We start from the raw sequence: 17,297 nt of genomic DNA, 5'->3' as shown, positions 1-17,297 counted from the left end.
GAAAGTCAAGAGTCGATTCTTTCCTTGGGTGAGGTCCTCTGCCTCATCCCAACCCTAACGGAATGCCTACCTCTCCGCCGCCCACCACCCCCCCGAAAAAAAAAGGAAACAAGGAAAAAAGCCACTCACCAGTCGCTCGGACATCGGGGTCTTATCGTCATCAGGCAGGTGCTGTTCCAGAGCAAGAACAATGCAGTTCGCTATGATGGTGGCTAAAATCATGTATTCAAAAGGAGTGCAGAAAGGTTAAGGAGAGTCACTGTGGTGCGGGATCGAGAGACGTACGCCTTATCCAGACCCGGCCTCCCAGCCCTGGCACGCACCTAACGTCACAGACCAAAAACGGGATCTTATTCTCCCCCCCAACGTCCCTCCACCGCCAAGCCAGCGGCCAGACCCATCCCCCTGTTTCAGTTCCAAGAGCATTTACTGATCACTGTAATAGGGTCAAGAGCGTTGGCTGGTCGCTCTAACGGGGAACGTGCAAAGAAGTGTAAGATGTGATCCCTGCCCTTGAGGGGCTTACAGGATGATGGAGGGGAAAAGTTGACCCGAATCAATGAGCAGACCACAGGTAAAAGTGAGAGGATATAAACAGCAGACACATATGAACAACAAAAATCAATCCACAAAGGCTGAGGTGGCTGGTGGAATGGCGTGACCAGAAAGATGGTGGAATTCATCACGAAGGAGGACCTCCTGGAGGAGGTGAGGTTTTCTTTTTGGGGGGCGGGCACTTTGGAGGAGGGAAAGGCTGAGAAGAGACGATATTCTAGGCAGGCGGAAAGGGGGTGAGCGATGGTTCAGAGCCAGGTGAATGAAATACAAGGAACAGTGGGGAAGAGCTAGGGAGGTAGAGCTCATCTTTGAATAATCTGGAGCAGATCCTACGCCCTTCCCTGGATCAGCTGGAGACAGGGAAATAGGAAGCATTTCTCTCCATCCCCAGTTCCTTTTCAGTTTTCTATACTAAATCAGCCCTGGGTTAACACACCTGGGCAATCCAACAAAATAAACACAGATTGAGGAGAAGTTAAATAACTTCCTCCAAGGTACACAAGCCCGTGAGAAGCTGAAAACAGATTCCAGTTTGTCCTGACTCCTGGCGGTTGGACTGAGATATCGGCCTAGGTGGATTTGGACTTGAGACAAAAGGTTTTTCGGGGGATACGCGTGCATGCACGCGCACACGCAGACGATCGGTGTTTTTAATTGCACATTATCCTTCACCAGCTTCTCGAGAGACACAGATCTCCCCTTACCTGAGAAGATGGGCCCTCCAAACCACCAGCACAGTCCAACCTCCCAGGCGCTGCCCTCCCCCTTTAAACACACACACAAAAAAATAGCCCTCTCCGTGCCGCGCGGACCTGCGAGCATCAATCTGTGTTGACAAGGACTACAGTGTCACGGCGAGAAGACTGCAAGGTCGGGAGGTTCCCCTAGGGATAATCTGTCCACTTCATTTCACGTTCGAAACGAGTCTGCCAGTCTAGCTGATGAATGCTAATTTACTTGGTTGTCGCTCGAGCCCCTCCCGAGGTGCCCCACAGCCCAGATGGGTTCGGGAAACAGCGATGAGAGAAGGGGCTCAGAAGGGATAAAGGAGAAGGACAAAGTGAAGAAAGATAGAGGCTCCTGTTTATTATGGACCGGCAGATAAACTACATCGATTACTACATCTGTACTCCCTGAAAACACCCGCGGCCCCCCTTCGCAAACATGGAATGATCTTCACACTACCACTTTGGGGGGGATCTGGGGGCCAGAAGGAGGAAGGAAGCCTCTCTCTGAGACGGAAAGCAGTCACGGAGAGGAATTTAGCGCCCTCACTACGAGCGGAACCCAGGAGTCCTCCCCAGCCAGACTTCTTAACGGTATTTCACTTTGGAGGAGGAGATCAGCCCCATTAACAGCATTGTCGGAAATCAACTACAGGCTGAGATCGTACCCGCTTCCGGCATCCGCTGGGATTTGGGCCGGCTCTGATGTGAGTACAGAGAACGAAGCCGGGCTATGTTTCATAGATATCCCGTTCTTCTCCACCCGACAAATGAGTGGAAATGAGAGAAAATATTTATATGCCGAAAAGTCACCGAGTGCTTTTTCCCAAGCTCCTCTTGCCACAGTTGCTGATACCGTTATTTGAATCGGACCCCTCTTTCTCACGCAGTGTCTCATTACTCCCTCACCCTGTCCTACTGCCCCCTTAAATGCCAATTATGCGACTCTCGGAATTAGACCGTCACCGAAAGATCCATCGAAATCCCCGGGATAAGAGCAATGGCCAGTGGTTTTCTAGTTTCCATTAGCGGGGCGGAACTCTGGAAGTGCAAATCAAATCAATCAACCGTCTTTACTGAGGGCCTACTGCGTACAGAGCACTGTACTGAGCCTTGTGAGAGCGTAGGATGGAATTCCCTCCTTCTTCCTATCTGACAGCCCACCACTCTCCTCACCTTTAAAGCCCTACTAAAAATCATAACTCCTCCAGAAAGGCTTCCCTGACTAAATCCTCATCTCCCCCCCACTCCTGCCATCCACATCTTGCCATTCTCCCTTCTTCCCACCTCAAAATGTCCTTAGTCCTACTCTGTGAGCACTACTCCAACACCCCCACATCCATCACCTGCAAATCGCTATATTCCATTGTACCCCTTAACTGCAGTTTAGTTTAACGTCCGTCTCTTCCACTAGACTGAAAGTTCCCCGAAGATGGGGCTCAGATCTACCAACTGTACCGTACTCTCCCAATTACTCCGTACGGTGGTCTGCACAAAGTAAGAGCTCAAAAAGCACCACCGGCTGACGTGATTCCTGCCCTCAAGGAGCTTCCAACCTAGTAGGGAAGACATGGAAAGTATAGATAAGGGCAAATAGTAGAGCATAAAGATATATACGGAGGCGCTGTGATGGGCGAGGGTATTTAAGTGGCACAGAAGTGCCGCAACGGCAGTTGGGGATGGAGGATGCCTGCTCGTTCTAGCGTACTGTACTCTCCCAAATGCTTAGTACAGTGCTCTGCACATAGTAAGCACTCAAATCCCACTGACTGATTTAGGGTGGGGAGATGAGCCATCGGGGAAGGCCTCTAGGTGCAGATGCAATTTCAGAAGGGCTTTGAAGATTGGGAGAGTTGTGGTCGGTTTGCCAGATAGGAAGGGGGAGGGAGATTCAGGTAGGAGGAAGGCAGGCATAACCGTCGCCGTAAAGTAGTTGTTATCAAGCCAAAGCTCCTCGTAACTGGTTGAGGCTCTGCGCCAACTCGGACCACCTCGCGTAGCTGTTCTCTTCACCCACTGCGTCCCGCCTCCTTCTCCTTGTTCTCGACTTAGACCGAGAGCCCTCACGGGACAGGGACTCTGTCCGACTGCACTGCATCTACCCCCAGTGCTTGGCACATAGCGAGCACTTCCTTAGCTTGGGAAGTACAGAACAAGAAAGGGACATATCCCCTACCCACGTACGCTCTACTGAGGGGGGACTAAGATGAAATTATTTACAAATAGTCAAAGGAAGTGATTGAGTATACAACTGAGAGCAGATATGCAAATGTGGAGCATAAACGAGTGCCAAAATGGTCAGCAGCTCCTGATTGATGAGGAGAGGAGTGAGAAACCACTGGAGGCTTTTGAGGGGTGGGGAGATGTAGGTCGAGCGATATTTTAGACAAACGATCCAAGGAGCAGCATGAAGTATAGACTGAAGAAGGGAGAGACTGAAGCCAGGGAGGGGGTCAGCAGGAAGGCCGGCGTCGAAGCCAAGTAGGGCGAAGACAAGGGCCTGGACCAGTGTGGTGGCCATTTGGATGGAGAGGAAACAGCAGATGCTGGAAATGTTGTGGAGGAAGAATTTGGTCACCGACTGAATATGGGCGTTGAAAGAGTGGGGAAGTCAAGGATAATGCCGAAGCTAGGGGCTTGACAGATGGGGAAGCCGGTGATGGTGTCAACTGTAACGAGTCCTACAAGATCTTCAAACCCTCGATTTGGGGGGAGGGGTCAAGCCATACACCTCAGCTGTTACTTGGCAAAGGGGGAATGTGATACCTTTTCTCAATTCTCAATCCCCTGCTCAACATCTCAATTCACAGCAATCAACCACACCACAAGTTCCTGGAATGTCTGTAATTAACACCGGGCCCATTTTACAGATGTAAACTGAGCTCCGCTCCGAGTCAACTGAAAACAATTTGAGCCCAGAGCCCAGGATTTCTGATTCTCAGCCTCCTCAGCTAGTCACAAGAAGATATGGTCTTCCTCTGCTCCACCCCAGCCCCCCCAAACCTAGAAGGGTTCAGGCATCCTGGACTCTAAATCCCTCATCTTTTCTGCGAGGCGATATTCCCCCAAAGAGGAGAGAGAGAGAAGACTGAGAAGGAAACAAAAGTCTCCGTCGAAACGAAAATAGCTTTAGTAACTAGCAAATGTGCTAAGTAAAGTGACGGGTAACGCAAGGATGAGAACGTGTGAACGTGTTCTCGGGTAGCAGTGTCCCTCTTCCACTGCCTCTCCTCGCCATCGCATGCCAAGGACGTTTGGGCGTGGGGCAGGAGGGGGCTCAGAAATGGTGACGTGAGGGGAAAAAAACCCAAAAACCAGGAAAGGTGGAGATAGGGGGACAGCGAGGGAAATCCAGGCTGCCCTGCAGATTAGGTTCACAAGGCTGCCTGTCCTCTCCCCGGGGAAAATCCAAGCTCTTGGTAGCCGCAGGGGAATAGCCACAGATATTTATTCGTCCATTTGGTCGCATTTATCGAAGGCTTACTGGGTGCAGAGCACTGCACTGAACGCTTGAGAGAGTACAAGGAACCAAAGGAGCTTATCGCAGTTCAGAGCCATGGGGAGCTCTGGGGAGAGAAGCAACTGATGGGTCCAGCCATCAGTTCCTCAGCAGGGCCAGGGCCAGGCACTCAGGAATGGCAATGAATGCTGCGTCGCTGGATGATCAGAAGAGGAGTCAGCTGCAAGCTCTTCCTGTTCATTGATTGGCCTGGGGGGAGGGCGGGAGGAGAGAGAAGCGGAAGAGCCTGCCTCAGCACAAACAGGAGCGGAGCAGAGACCAAAGGAGCCCCCCAAAAAGAAAGAGAGATGGATCAAGATGAGAGAGACTCCGAAGGAGGAAAACTGTAGTTTTTTAAATGGCACACAGACGCCCAGATGAACGGACGGTCACGCAGACGGGTCTGGCTATAAATAGACGCGACCATACTTGGGTTGATCACCAGGTACGGATAGGCCCATATAGCGAGAGCGGGGTGCCCGGAGGAAGATAAGAACCGAGAGCGGCACTGCAGGTACTGAGCTTATTAATAGATGGGGAGATGGACAGAGTCCGCCAACGGACCATCTCCCTCGGACTTCGGAACATTAAATAAAAATCACTGCATCTAAGGAAGGTTCCGCTGACATCTTTTTCCTCCATCAGGTTCCTTTATGACATAATAATAATAGCGACGGTATCCGTCAAGCGCTTCCTATGCGCCGAGCACCGCTCTAAGCGCCGGCATTAGACCGGTCCTTCCGAACGCACAATTTCCTTCTCTTTGGCCGTGTTTCTTCTTCCCCGCCCCCCAAACTACAGTACGGCCTCTGAGGTCTCTCACGCGCAGAGGGCCTGATCAAACCAGTGGCTCTCCTCCAGAGTCCTAGGGCTTCCAGTTGAGTGGGATTTGGGATAGTCTGATCTGCATATGCAAACAAAGTGGATCGAGCGGTGAGCCAATCAGGGATCTGTTCTTGTGGGGAGGTGGGTGGGTGGGTGAGCACATATGGAACTAGAGCAAGGGGGAAGAAATGAGAGTGGGTGGAAAGGCACAAATGATGGTGGAAAGAGGAGGGGAAAATGAGCAGGTTTCAAATGTCTATGCAGCATTTTCTCAGTTCCATATTGGAGCTTTAGCAAAACTTCACAGATCCAGTCTAACTCGGTGGGGCAGCCCCCAGAAGAAATGAAACGCCACACATCTAGTGCCCACTTGCACCCCGAAAGCACACGATGACATTAATTGATTGGAGGGATCTAATCTGTTAGTTCTGAGGGCATAGAGATCTACAGGAAGACTCCCGGAGCGGGGAGGGGATTTGGAGATTTCAAAGTGCCTCGATTCGGACGAGATGCTGGCAAGCCACGGTATACAGACACCCTCGAATACCCTTAATGGCGTTCTCCGACGGTCTCTGGGATGGGCTAATCCTTCCTCCAAGAAAGATAGTAAGAGTTCCACTTCTAATCATCGAAAGGCTTCCCAAATCCCAAACTAGGGGAAGAGTCAAGCCTCCAAACCGTCAGGTCGAAAACAGACAGATGAGCCGGAAAGGTCAAAGCGAGACGAGCCTCGGCGGGAGCTCTTTACTTTTCGAACGGCAGTGTTAAGAGAACTTTAACAAGTGCAGCCTCCCTGCCTCCGATCCCATTTTCAGCACGGCGGCCAACACCGTGAGGGGTCCTCTCAGCTCCGGCCCTCCTCCTCCCGCCCCCGAGTTCCTTTCTCATTCACTCGGAAATGTCAGAACTGGGAAGGTGTGAGCAAACTCAGTCGCAAGTAGCAACACCTCCTGAAGCTGTACATGACGGTGGAGTTGGTGGGGGGGGGGGGGGGGGGGGGGGAGGGAACGCAGAGGGGAAGGAGGATTAAGGGGGCGTGCATGGAAAGAGGGTGCATCTCCCGCATCATGGCTGCAGGAAAATAAGATGAAATCCTAATGATTTATAATTCGCCATCAGAAGGAACGTGTCCTTAAGTGTCTTCCAATGCCACCCAAATTGAGCTTCTCACGTTATCGGTTCTGAGGGGAAGGAAAGAAAAAAAAAAAAGTCTGCTTTCCTGGGCCTCAAACCTTAGTCACGGCTCAGAGGATTTGAAACAGTGACGCTCTCCGATGCTGTTTATTCCCCTGTCCATTTGTGCCACTCTCTCAACTCCGTTCACTTACTGAACTCCTCATCCTCCCCTTTCCTACCGACCTCTATCCTTCTCAAGTCTTGGCTCACAGATCCACTGGGATGCGGGGGTGGGGGGAGGAAGATGCGGATTCCCGTCCAACACAATCCTCATCCCCATTTAGGTTCCTCCGTTCTCCTATTCAGGGCCTCGTTCAAAATGGCTGTCCTGTTTTGCAAAAAGCTCCATGGCTTCATTCCTTTCCTGGACACCGTTTTTCTCTTCTCCTCTAGGTTCCTCCTACACACTGAATTATGAATTTATTTGTTAGATTTATATAACACCATTCCTCTAAAGAGTTCAGGATGCTGTATGAGAAGTTTGAACTCAGAATATCTCGCATGTTAAAACTAAAACAGGGAGACAGGGTAGTGGGGGGGGGGGGGGGGGTGAAGGAGAGGCAGAAAGATCATCATTAGGAAGACCAAGTAATAGCCGAATCAAACCTCACATTCAAGTGTCCGATGTCCTAGTGTTCTCTCCTGGACTTCACTGCCCCCTCCCTCCCCATTTCCCCTCCCCCCCCCCCCCCCGTCAATTTTCCATTCAGCATGTACAGGAGCAGGAATGCATACAGAAACCTCTGATGGGTGGGGAAGTCTTCTCCGCATATATTTAGTATAATCTATTTCTGACTCTTACATATGTATCACTCAAATGGGGGACAAATTGTCCTGCTGGTTCCTCTCTCAACCTCATCAATTCTTTTTACATCTCAGCTGCAATCATTTCTTTCCCTCCTTTTCTCACCTCTACCTCTCCGTCTCTCTCCCCGCCCCCCCACCCGCCTCAGATCTCGCCTTGGCGCTGGATGGTTAGAGATGTGTAAATCGGGTGGTCCGGGGGGTCCGGGAGCCACTAAAACGCTCTCTTGGCATTCCGTCTCAGGAATGCAGACTTGATGCCGCATCTGCCCAGTCATCAGCTCGGCCTCTCCTCGAAGCCCCATCATTAAAAAAATGAACTAAAATATTGTGTAGCTCTAAAAGAAGCTTTTACTTTTGCAAACTCTATTGATTTAATCCTCGAGGCTATTGGCGGAGGTCCCGGGAGTTTAATCGATATGACAGCACCCAGTAGTCTTAACATCAAAATGTCCCTAGCCAAGATCTCCTCCTCAGGTCTTCGCTGACCCCAGCCGAGTCTCCTGCAAAGGAAGAGGCAGATTTACGGGAGCAGAAGGGAGCATCCGAGACACGCTCGAGTGAGCGAAAGAAAACATTTTCAGGCTTTGAAAATACGGTCGGAGCTTTTTGGTGCTTTACAGATGAGGGGTTTGATTTCCAAGAAGGCCGGGGATACGAAATAGCGGTTACCACGGAATGGTTAGCGACACAGGACCTGAATATCCAGCCTCCCACTGAGCAAGGGTGGGTGCAGGATGTTGGGTTGGGGGGGCGGGGGGGGGGGGAGAAGAGGAGTGGAAAGAGTGTGGGGATGAAGTCAAATGAGAATGGGCAGCTGGGAAAAGCAACGTGCCCCACATGACCCATTAGCGAGAAAACAAGGAGGGAGAGAGTTTTGGAGAGAGTAAATGAACTGTCAAAGGCATTAGGGATCAGCACTCTGCTCTAGATCTAAGGCGACAACTGTGCTTTCTGACATTTGGCATGATAAAACAGGAGAAGGGAAGTGGGAGCAGGAAGGGAAGAAAAGAAAAGGAGGGAGAGAGTGCTAGAGTGGGAAACTGCAGAGGAGAGGGGGCTGGAGAAAGATATTTAGCAAGAGCTAGAGATGGAGGGGGAGGAAAGGGAAAGAGAAAAAAATGCAGCATCAGAAAGAGATGATGGCAGGAGGGGGAAAAAAAACCCAGAAAGGAAAAATAATAATAATAATAATGGTAGTATTTAAGTACTTACTACATGCCAAGAACTGTACTAAGCCCTGGGGTCCCACGTGGGACTCACAGAGTAAATAGAAGGGAGAACAGGAATCTCCATTTTGCAGATGAGGGAACTGAGGCACAAAGACGTCAATGACTTGCCCAAGACCACATAGCAGGGAGATGACAGGCCGGAATTAGAACCCATGGCCTCTGACTCCCAAGGCCCAGGCTTTTTCCAACAGGCCACACTGCTTCCCATGAAAAGCACAGTGGTTCCCCTAGAGAAAAACAATAGGCCTTTTCTCTGGGAGTGCAAAGGAAGCAGAATGACTTAGGGGAAAGAGCACTGGCCAGGGAAACAGAGGACCTGGGTTCTAAACCTGTCTTCACCGCTTGTCTGCGGTGACACCTCGGGTAAGTTACTTCATGCCTCGGTGTCTCATCTGTAAAACGGGGAGTAAGACTGTGAGCCCTATGTGGGACAAGGACTGTGACCGGCCTGATTACCTTGTATCTGCCCCATCACTTAGTACAGTACCAGGCACATAGTAAGCACTTAAATACCATTTAAAAAAAAAAAAAACCCCCAAAACCACCACCACCGACAAAAAGACCCGACCCCAAACCAACCCCTTTCTAGAAATTAGAAAAGGGTCAGAATTTATCATCTCCACCTTCCAGACAGGTAGTCTGAAGCTTGGAAAAGGAATTCCCAAAGGTCTTTCAAGTCATCACAGGAACAGCTAGGAATGGAAACCCAAAGTACCTCTTCCCATCTTGTGCATCACACCCTACGCTACACTCCCTCCTTCCTTGGGGAGAGGCATTTCGGAGGACTAAATACATTCTTTGGAGTAACAGCCACAGTAACAAAGAAAATAAATAAAAATATGCCAGAGACTTGTTTGGCAGAATCTCCCAGATAGCATCTTGTACCAGTCCTAGCCTGAAAACTTTCCCGATAAGCTTTGGGAAATTTTTGGTCCCACTGAGATATCATTCCAGAAGAGCTAGCCGGCCGCCTGGTTTCTCACCAGTCAGGTCCTGCTGCCTTGTGCTTTCTGACCCCCTCCACCTCCCTGACTGAGAAAGCCAGTTAGACTAAGGGTCCCTGGACCATTCCAGAAATCTCAGGGACGGAAGCTAGAGACCATCACCAATTCCCAATTACCTCCTGTCCTGCCCCGCATACTTCTTTCTTTACCGTCATTCGGCACCATTGCTAATGATCGTTATCGCTAACGTTCTCTGCCCCGGGTCCCTCGTCCCCCAAGAGTCTGTCAGGGCGCATTCTCCTCCTGATCTCTCTGTTTAGCAGAGAGGTGGTGGGGATTCATCTTTGACAGAGGGAGAAAAGCGAAGGCCAGACAAGACGACATTCAGAGAGGAAGCCACAGGAAGCTGGTATCCCGAGTTGAAGACTAATGCTCTTCTTAGCTCTCACCGGATTCAACTAGCAACAGGGCGAGTGGCCGATCGTGGCCTTACTACTACTGGAAAGGGTCTCGATCCACAGTGGGGAAGCCAGGCTAGGGAAAAGCTTGTCTTCCAGGCCCCCCGGCAGACCCACGGCCCACAGTTCACTCTGTTGCTGCCCAGATGGTTTTTCACAAATATTGTTTTGTGCACATCTCCCGAAACCTCGAGAACATCCGATGGTCGCTCATCCATCCCCGCGTCAAATGGGAACGCCTCACCGTCGACTTTAAGGCGCTCAATCGGCTCTCCCCTTCATACTCATCCATTCTCTTCTCCCACTACAACCCAGCTCCCACGCTTCACTCCTCTCGAGCCAACCAACTCCTCACGCGGCCCGATTCTCATCTCTCACCCCCAACCTCTTGCTCACAGCCTCCCTTCCACCTGAAATTCCCTCATCCTTCACATCCGGCAGACTGCCGCTCTTCCTCATCTTCGAGACCCTTCTGAAATCACGTCTCCTCCGGGAGCCTTCCCTGATTAAGCCCCCAGTTCTCCAATTGATTTCCTTCCCTATTCCCACTTCAAAACTTCCATTACACCTAAGCCCTTGGGTACTTCCCTCTCCCCACCCTACTTACGTACATATCTTTATACTCTATTGCTTCTCCCTACCTGTAATTCATTTTAGTGTCTGCCTCCCCTGGCCAGGCTGTACACTCTTTGAGGGCGGGGAGCATGTCTACTAACTCTACTCTCCCAAGCGCTTAGTACACTGCTCTGCAACGGAGTAAACGTTGAGTAAATATTACTGATTGACTGAAATGGGAGTCAGCACCAAAATTCAAAGCCTGAAAGTTCACAGTATAAGATTCAGCCCCTAGCCGGCTCCCTGCAATCTCTCTTTCAACTTGGGTGGCAAATAAGCTTGTCTTAATTAAAACAAAATCCCCGGGTTTACCCTTCTCCAGTATTTTCCTCTATCGGCTTTAGGGGACTTTCCAAACGTTCATAACTCCGGCCTCAAAGCGCCTCCCGTTACGGACGAGATAGAACAGTCCTAGAACTATGGCACTGATGAGGGGACCGAGGACAGAAAAACGGACATAACGACGTGCTGAAAGGTCCTGAAAACAGGCAGTTGACTCAGGGCAACGATTAAATCTGAGTTTTCCCGTGATAGGTTTCTGCGCTTCATGGAATCGGTGCGGGAAGGGAGGCCTGAAACGTTAAACGTTTCTTCCCCACTGCAACTCAGCTCCCACTTCCCGACACCTCCTTTCGCAGAGGAGCCTGAATTTTGGTGTTGTGAGTGTCACAAGCTTCTCTGCAGTCCTCCCACTGCTTCACTGAAGGGCTTTTACCAAATAGGAAGAGAAATGGGGGAGGGAGAGAGAGAAATGGACTGCAAGGAAGGAGACCAAAAAGATGGGGCAGGAAGAGAGGGAAAAGGGTACAAGGAGTAAGTGCTTATCAAAAAAAGGAGCATCTGTTCAGTCAAATGTGTTTGACAGCAAACAGAAAAAAAAAAAAAAAAGGGCTTGGAAAATTCAACCTGATCCCATCTCTCCTCATCACTGCCCTGCAATCCTGGAATGGGGGTGGGGGGGGGGGGAAATAGGAAGGGCATGGGAGAACCATTATGTGAGTCTGGTTGGGGGAGGAAGGGAAAGGAAAGGGGGGGGGAGAGAGAGAGAGAGAGAGGGAGAGAAAGAGAGCACAAAAGGAGGCAGGCACGGGATCGGGGAGGAAATAGATATGCTGGAACCATTCTGGTCTATGTCGATGAGAGGCAATTCTGAGCAAAACCCAGAAAGACGAAGTAGCAGCGAGGCAGTAGTATTATCATCGCCGGGGCGCTAGAGGAGCATAATGAAGCCAACGAGGGCAGTGTTCAATTAGCCAGAGCCGAGGTTTTGCATCTGAATTCCATTCAGGCCCTTTAAGCTGGGGAGAGAAGGTAGAAAGGTGGCGGGTGTAAGGTGCAGGGGATTGTTACCTGCAGCAGTCACTGTTTGATTCCCCCACCCCGCCGCCCCCATGCGCTTCCCCTGTCTTTGCCATTTTCTTCCATCAGGGCAAATTCAATTGCTTTTTTTTCCTGGTACCGAGATGCCTGACTCCATCCCCGAATAAAGCTCTCTTCCTCCTCCCCCGCCAGTCCTCGTCAGGCTTCCTTCAGCACATGGGGTACAGATGACGAGAGCGCGGACGTTGCACGCCGCCAGCCACCCTGCAGCCAGGCCCGGCTGCTCGAGGAGGATTCGGAGTGCAATCTCCCCACGCGCCCCACGCCATTTACAGAGCAAGGGAGAGAGACGGGGAGAAAGGCGCTCCTGTTCCCATTTTCAAGAGGGTGAGGGACTGACCTCTGGGTTAGGAACCGGGTAATCCAGTCCAAGGACTAAACCTCAGTTCCCACCAACAGTGCCGAAGGACCTAGGCGTACTGACGACAATGACAATAACCGCAGTATCCGTCGAGTGTTTACTACGTTCCGGGCCCTGTGCTAAGCGCTGCGGTGGATACAGGCAAATCGGGTTAGACGCAGCCTCCGTCCCAGGTGGGGCTCACAGTTTCGATCCCCATTTTATAGATGAGGAAACTGAGGCCCAGGAAAGCGAAACGACTCGCCCGAGTCACACAGCAGGTAAGCGACGGAGCCGGGATCAGAACCCAGGTCCTTCCTCTATCCACTAGGCCATGCTGCTTTTCTACTGCCTCGTTTCTCCTCCCAAGAGATGGCCCTCCCTCGGAGGAGTCAAGCAAGCTCTCTGTAAAGGGAGAGGGCACCTAATCAGCTCACTAAAATTACTTTCTGCCTCCAGCTTCCCAGTTTTCCCTCCAACTGCCCCTCCTGAGGCCTAACCTTCCTCAGTCAGACTGGAGAGGAAAGATGGCATCGGCTGGCCGGCAAACCATTCTCTCAATTCCACTGCCCCCTTTGGATCTGCAAGCCGGCCAAGCCAGCGGCTGCCTACTAAAGCAGTCTTGGGCCCTACTGCCCGCGGTAGCGTCAGAGGGGCTCTGAAGAAGGGGGAAGTAAGACTCTCAGGAGAGACCGGGATCAAGAACGAGTGCTCAAAAAGGCCTTAATGTCTTCCCCCCGCAGACTTCAGGTGACCCGACTGGATCTGCCCGGAAAGGCCAGGGCCCGATCAGTGGCACTCTAGGGTGGGGCGTGAACGGCCATACGCAGCAAGTGTATTTCCTCCTCGATATATCCGGCCAGGTTCTAAAAACTGCCAGGCTCACAAGAACAGTAAAGACGACGGGGTACGTTAGAGGGGGCAGAAGCGAGAGCAAGGGAGAAAGAAGAATTTGCTATTGTTTTAATGAGACGTTCATCCCCTCGATTCTATTTATTGCCATCGTTCTCGTCTGTCCGTCTCCCCCGATTAGACCGTAAGCCCGTCAAAGGGCAGGGACCGTCTCTATCTGTTACCGATCTGTTCATTCCAAGCGCTTAGTACAGTGCCCTGCACATAGTAAGCGCTCAATAAATACTATCGAATGAATGACTGAAAGAGGGAAAGAACACAGAGAAAGCAAAAGGAAGGTGACGGAGAGGGAGACGAGTGATAGTAAGAGTGAGAGATCGATCCTGAGGGAGCAACTTGGGCAGAGAAAGGAAAGGGCAGTAACTGAGGCAGAAAGAAAAGCATAGAAGGGGTGAGGCGGCAAGTGAAGAGGAAAGAAGGGTTGGGAAAGAGCAAAGACAGAAATGGGTGAACGGGAGGGAGAGAGAGAGGAGGAACTGGGAAAAGGGAGGGAGAGGGATGGAGAGAGGGAGGGAGGGCGGGAGAGAAAGTGAACTACACAGCTTATCAACAGGACCCACAAGAATGAAACCTGACTTGCTCTGAACCAGCCATGTGTGGTGCCTACAACTCTCTCCCTCTCATTAATTTTACTATCAAACAATTCCCAGCATCACAGGCTGTACTTCTTATTTATTAAATATTTAACGAGGAGAAACCCAGCTGAGATGAAGGCCTCTCATTTACAGCGGGCCCCCAGAGAGCGTAACATGGAACAGGCCACTGGGATTAACCAGCCTACAACCAGCTCTGGCACTTCCAAAGCCCAGAGATCTTAGGAGGAGGGTTCGGCGGGAAAAAGTTACAGCAACGGGCATGGGGGCGTCAGTTTCCAAAGGGGCAGGGGGTGGAAGGAAACAAGAGGTGATCAAAGGATGACAGGACGAAGCTGGCGGCCAGCCTCCAGTGACCCGGGATGATCGCGTGAGAAGCAGCGTGGCGTAGTGGATAGAGCCCGGGCCTGGGAGTCAGAGGGTCACGGGTTCTAATCCCACTCCGCCACTCATCTGCTGGATGACGCTGGGTGGTCACTTCACTTCTCCGTGCCTCAGTCACCCCATCTGTAGAATGGGGACTAGGACCGTGAGCCCCCCCCCCCCCCCGTGGGACAGGAGCCGTGTCCAAACCCATTTGCTTGTATCCACCCCAGTGCTTAGTACAGTGCCTGGCACATAGTAAGTGCTTAACAAATACCACTATTATTACAAGAATAGTTTGCATATCCTCTAGACTGTAAGCTCACTGTGGGCAGGGGATGTACCTATCAACTCTGCTGTAATACACTCTCCATACAGCGCTCTCCGCACGGTAAGAGCATTTAATAAATATCACTGATGGGTTGATACTGGGGAGCAAATAAAAAGGACAGCTGGCTTCCTTCCCTCTTGCTAACCCACAGCAGGCCATTAGACCTCCAGAAATGGCGTGTTCCGATCCTGGAAAAAACCGGCTCATTTGCAGACGTTTAAAGTCTCGTGCGGCAAAGCAAAGGAGGAAAGTCACCTCGAGTCATCGAGAGGTAGCTGTGGAATGGTTATTGGCTCTGAGATCTTTTAAATGATAGTAATGATGGCACTTGTTAAGCGCTTGCCATGTGCCAAGCACCGTTCTCCGCGCTGGGGCAGATCCGAGTTAATCAGGTTGGACACGGTCCCTGTCCCATATGGAGCTCACGCTCTTAATCCCCATTTTACAGATGAGGTGACTGAGGTCCAGAGAAGTGAAGTGACTTGGCCAAGGTCACCCAGCAGACACGTGGCGGAGCCGGGTTTAGAACCCAGGTCCTTCCGACTCCCAGGCCCGGGCTCTGTCTACTAAGCCACGCTGCTTCTTTTTACACAAAAGAGGAAGAGAAACAACTCCGCCTGGAGCCACTCTGTCTCCTCAAGAGACTCGGTTCCTCTCTATTGGGCTTTCTTGCTTTTCGCAAGGGATCGCATCTACCAGCTCTGCTGTATTGTACTTTCCCAAGCACTCAGTAGAGTGCTCTGCACACAGTGGACCCTCAATAAATACCACCGATCGACTGGGCCGGGGGAACGAGCAGAGACTCAGAGAGTCGGATCTATGGAAGGGAGGAAGCGAGGAGACCTAGGGAAACTAAATGGATTCTAAATTTGAAGTTTATTTAGCTCTGCAGTTTGGAAAGTGTTTAACAGTCATTTTAATTAGGCTTGCCTTCCTTGGTACATCTCCATTTTAAGAGCTAAAGATTCTCTACGACGACAGAGTTCTCAAGCCCATCCTGCCTTCCTCCACTCCGGCGGGAAAGAGAAAAGCCCCCGCAGCCGGAGAACTCCACCAAGCCCCCGGGAGACTGGCGGCTGAAGCGGTCGTGGTGGCTACGGGCGCGTCTTGAACTCCGAGCCCCGAGGAGCCGGAAATTCCGCTCCTCTAGCCACCGCAACCTTCTGACTGTTTTTTACTTCGGGTCTTTGCCCGTGTTGGGTTTTACCATTTCCATCACTCCTGAGGTGTCTATCTCCAAGTCCCCTCTCCCTCCTTACACTCAGATTGTGAGCCCCCCCAAAGGACAGTGACCGCGTCTAATTCCCTCCCGCGGCTTCTCCCCCAGCAATCAGTACAGCGCTCTGCATACGGTAAACGCTTCAAACCGTTACTGGTGACGGACAAAGCGATTCTGCTACTCTTGCTCTCCAGAGATTACCACCTCCTGGAGATTGCGGGGGGACGACACGCTTGGATGGCAGTGGCTTTCTTCACCCAGCGGGAAGGTAGAATGACTCCTCCATTCCCGAGGCTCCTGGTCCTTTCCCAAGAGCTCCTGGACGGCGGAGCTTCCGGCACTCGTTAGAACGGAGCTCCTACTGCACGCTTCCAATATAAAGGCGGCAAGGTCGGAAACGGCGGAGAGCTGGATCCAATCCTGGATGGGAGTGGAGGGTTCTTAACCCACTGGAGGCGAGGAAAGCCAGAGTGGAAAATCCCCACCTCAGAGGAGTCGCGTGGACTCATCCGCCCTGCCAAAGTGGTCGGCAGCCTGAAAAGTTTCAGGATGACAGCTGGGTGACATTTTACTTCACCCTCAAGGGGACTCTACTATAAAAACAATGACATCTTTCACCGTCAAGGCTGTGGGGACCCAACGACCAGCTAGCGTGTTTGGAACAAGACCTGGTTGGCTGAAACCGAACGGAAGGGATTCGCTAAGGAATCGCGTGAGGAAGTAACTTTCCACGCAGTTCCTCCTGCACTTTCACTTCCCTGTGAGGAGGATGAAGGGTGACAATAGAAAGGATTCCTTCTAGAGCAACTTATTAGACCTTCCCTGACCACACTGAAAGGCGATAGGAGGAGTTTAAAGAGGAAGGGTGGTGTAGGAGTACAGAATAGTAATAATAATAATTGTGGTTCTTGGTAAGCGCTTACTATGTGCCAGGCACTGTACTAAGCACTGGGGTGGATACAAGCAAGCCTGTCCCACATAGGGCTCACGGTCTCAATCCTCATTTTACAGATGAAGTAACTGAGCCCCAGAGAAGTGAAGTGACTTGCCCAAGGTCACACAGCAGACAAGTGGCAAAAGCGGTGTACCTTCTAACTTGTAGCTACCCCAGCGCTTAGAACAAGGTTTGACACACAGTAAGTGCTTAAATACCAATAAGAAAGGGGGGTGAAGTCCAGGAGGAAGGCTCCCTCATTTGGTCTTTGATGACTACTTATGGGCAGGGCCAGAAAGTCACTCTCTCTAGACTGTAAGCTCTGTATGGGCAGGAACACATCTATCACATCTGTTGTACTGACTTGACCTTGGGCAAGTCACTTCACT

The 17,297-nt window shown here is 51.2% G+C and overlaps 1 protein-coding gene across 12 annotated transcripts in view; it reads right to left on the bottom strand.

Annotated features, from left to right (window-relative positions):
- Positions 1 to 17,297, bottom strand: part of CACNA1A (calcium voltage-gated channel subunit alpha1 A) — a 187,571-nt gene that overhangs the window by 155,816 nt on the left and 14,458 nt on the right. For all 12 annotated transcript variants that reach the window (XM_029052646.2, XM_029052655.2, XM_039910448.1 and 9 more), the window contains exon 2: positions 130 to 235. In XM_029052646.2, the coding sequence (XP_028908479.2) occupies positions 130 to 235 (106 nt within the window). The remainder of the gene's footprint in view (positions 1 to 129; positions 236 to 17,297) is intronic.

Source organism: Ornithorhynchus anatinus, chromosome X2 (assembly GCF_004115215.2).
Source record: "Ornithorhynchus anatinus isolate Pmale09 chromosome X2, mOrnAna1.pri.v4, whole genome shotgun sequence".
NCBI lineage: Eukaryota > Metazoa > Chordata > Mammalia > Monotremata > Ornithorhynchidae > Ornithorhynchus > Ornithorhynchus anatinus.
The sequence above is the reverse complement of the archived record's forward strand: the minus strand, read 5'-3'. Positions and strand labels throughout refer to the sequence as shown.